The sequence below is a fragment of the Myotis davidii genome, unplaced genomic scaffold (genome assembly GCF_000327345.1).
Source record: "Myotis davidii unplaced genomic scaffold, ASM32734v1 scaffold609, whole genome shotgun sequence".
Lineage (NCBI taxonomy): Eukaryota > Metazoa > Chordata > Mammalia > Chiroptera > Vespertilionidae > Myotis > Myotis davidii.
In genome coordinates, this window is record NW_006300164.1 from 298,144 (window position 1) to 300,076 (window position 1,933).

Consider the following 1,933-nt stretch of genomic DNA (forward strand, 5'->3'; position numbering starts at 1 on the left):
CAGCCCCCTTTCTCGACCTGGACACGGGTGTGCGGCCGGTGCCTGCTGAGCGCCCCTCAGTGCGGGTTCCCGTGCGTAGGTCCAGGTTGTGCCCTTGGGTGCGAACAGTGTGGGGAGGGTGTGTCCTCAGAGCCGCGGACACTTGGACGAGGGTTCTGTAAGGCGCTATTCACGGCCCTGAGAGTCCCCTGTGATTGACGAGTGACTGGGGAGGAGAAGCTGGGGCCTGCTGGTCGCAGGTCCCCCCACCCGTCCTTCCCTGCGCCCCCTGGCCAGGCCTGTGCCCCTCTGCCATGTCCAGTGGTCTCCTGTTGCCTGAGCTTTGGGGAGGATTCCTCTCAGACTGGGTTCTGGTTGGGTGTTCGTTCCGGGAATGGGTTACCTGAGCTGGATCCCAGCTCCAGCCGCCGGCTCCCTCTGCTCAGCACGGAGACACTGCTGTGGTCAGTGCAGGCCCGTGCCTGCCCTCCTTCCAGGGTCTTGGCCTTTGTGTGGCGGCTGCAGGGCCCAGCCCCCTCTGCTGCAGGCCGAGGCTGCCTCCGCCCGGGCAGGAGGGACGGCCTCTGGAGGTGGCTCCCTGCAGCCTGTCCGCTCTGTCACGAGTGTTGGAGGGACTGGTTTCTGCGTCTTCACCAGGTTCACGATTGTGGGGAACAGACCGCTCAGTCGGTCGTGGTGTCCCCTCCCACTGCCGACGGTCAGGGTGGGAGAGGACGCCCGTGACCATCCCTTGTCCCCTGTCCCTTTCCTCAGGGTTGAGTCCCTGGAAGCCTTGCCCATACTGAGCCGCAACCCCAGCAGGAGCACCGACCGGGACTGGGAGACGGCGTCCGCCGCGTCCTCCCTCGCCTCCGTGGCCGAGTACACAGGTGACGCCTCGCCCGCCCCTTAGATCACGGCACACCCGCTCGGGGTGGCGGGGGCCTCCCCATCCGAGAGCCTGTCACTCCAGCGGCCTGGGGGGCGGCGACAGGCCTGTCGGCTGCACAGCCCGGGCCCAGGCGTGTCCTGAACCTTTGGAACCTTCGATTTTAAAGTTAATTCCCGGCTTTGTCTCGTTTTTACATAAAAGAAATTGGCGTGAGGACGGGGATAAACGACCAACAGTGTCTTTTCCTTCGTTCATTTAAAAGTTTTAACTCAGAATCTTTCAAACCAACCACTTCCAAAATGCCATGAGCACCTGCGGGCCCCGGACCTCACGCGCGTCCCGCCCGTTCCTCTAGGTCCCAAGCTCTTCAGGGAGCCCAGCAGCAAGTCCAACAAGCCCATCATCCACAACGCCGTCTCCCACTGCTGCCTGGCCGGCAAGGTGAACGAGCCCCACAAGAACTCCATCCTGGAGGTGAGCGTCGCGTGTCCCCGGTCCCCCGGGAACCAGCGGTCTGAGCCGCGATGCTGCCTGAGGGAGCGTCCTGGTCACGGACAAGTGTCCGTTGCTCGTGTGGGTTTGAACGCATGAGCGCGGTGCCCGGGCCTGCTTGTGCCACCCTCGCCCGGCGCCTTGGGGAAGCACAAAAGCCGGACAGAAATGGGAGGGGCTGCCCCGGGACGAGCCGGGGTGGGGTGGGAAAGGGGTGGTGGTTTGGAGTGGAGAGCAGAAGAGCCGGAGACAGCAGAGTGGCAAGGATGGCTCCTGAGCAGGCGTCGGGCGGGGCTGGGGCTGCAGGAGCAGGGAGGCTCCCAGGCTGGGGGTGAGGTGGGAACTGGCAGGGCTCCGTTTGGGGCCTGGAGCCTGGAGGATGGAAGTTGGGGGATGTGAGTCGTTGTTCCGGTGCCAGTAGCTGTTACCTCCCAGGGCCACACCGTGCCCACCTGGCAGGAGTGCTGTCCCGCCGGCCCTTCAGCGAGGTGCCGCGCTCAGTGAGCAGGAAGGCCTGGGCAGTCGGAAACGGGGCTGTGGTGGGCGTCGGCGAGCTTCCGGCCGGGCTCT

General features: G+C 65.1%; 1 protein-coding gene across 1 annotated transcript in view; it reads left to right on the forward strand.

The window, feature by feature from the left end:
* CAMSAP1 (calmodulin regulated spectrin associated protein 1) overlaps positions 1-1,933 on the forward strand; it is a 21,584-nt gene that overhangs the window by 18,976 nt on the left and 675 nt on the right. The window contains exons 16-17 of the mRNA XM_015572323.1: positions 658-869; positions 1,227-1,345. Coding sequence (XP_015427809.1) covers positions 658-869; positions 1,227-1,345 — 331 coding nt within the window. The remainder of the gene's footprint in view (positions 1-657; positions 870-1,226; positions 1,346-1,933) is intronic.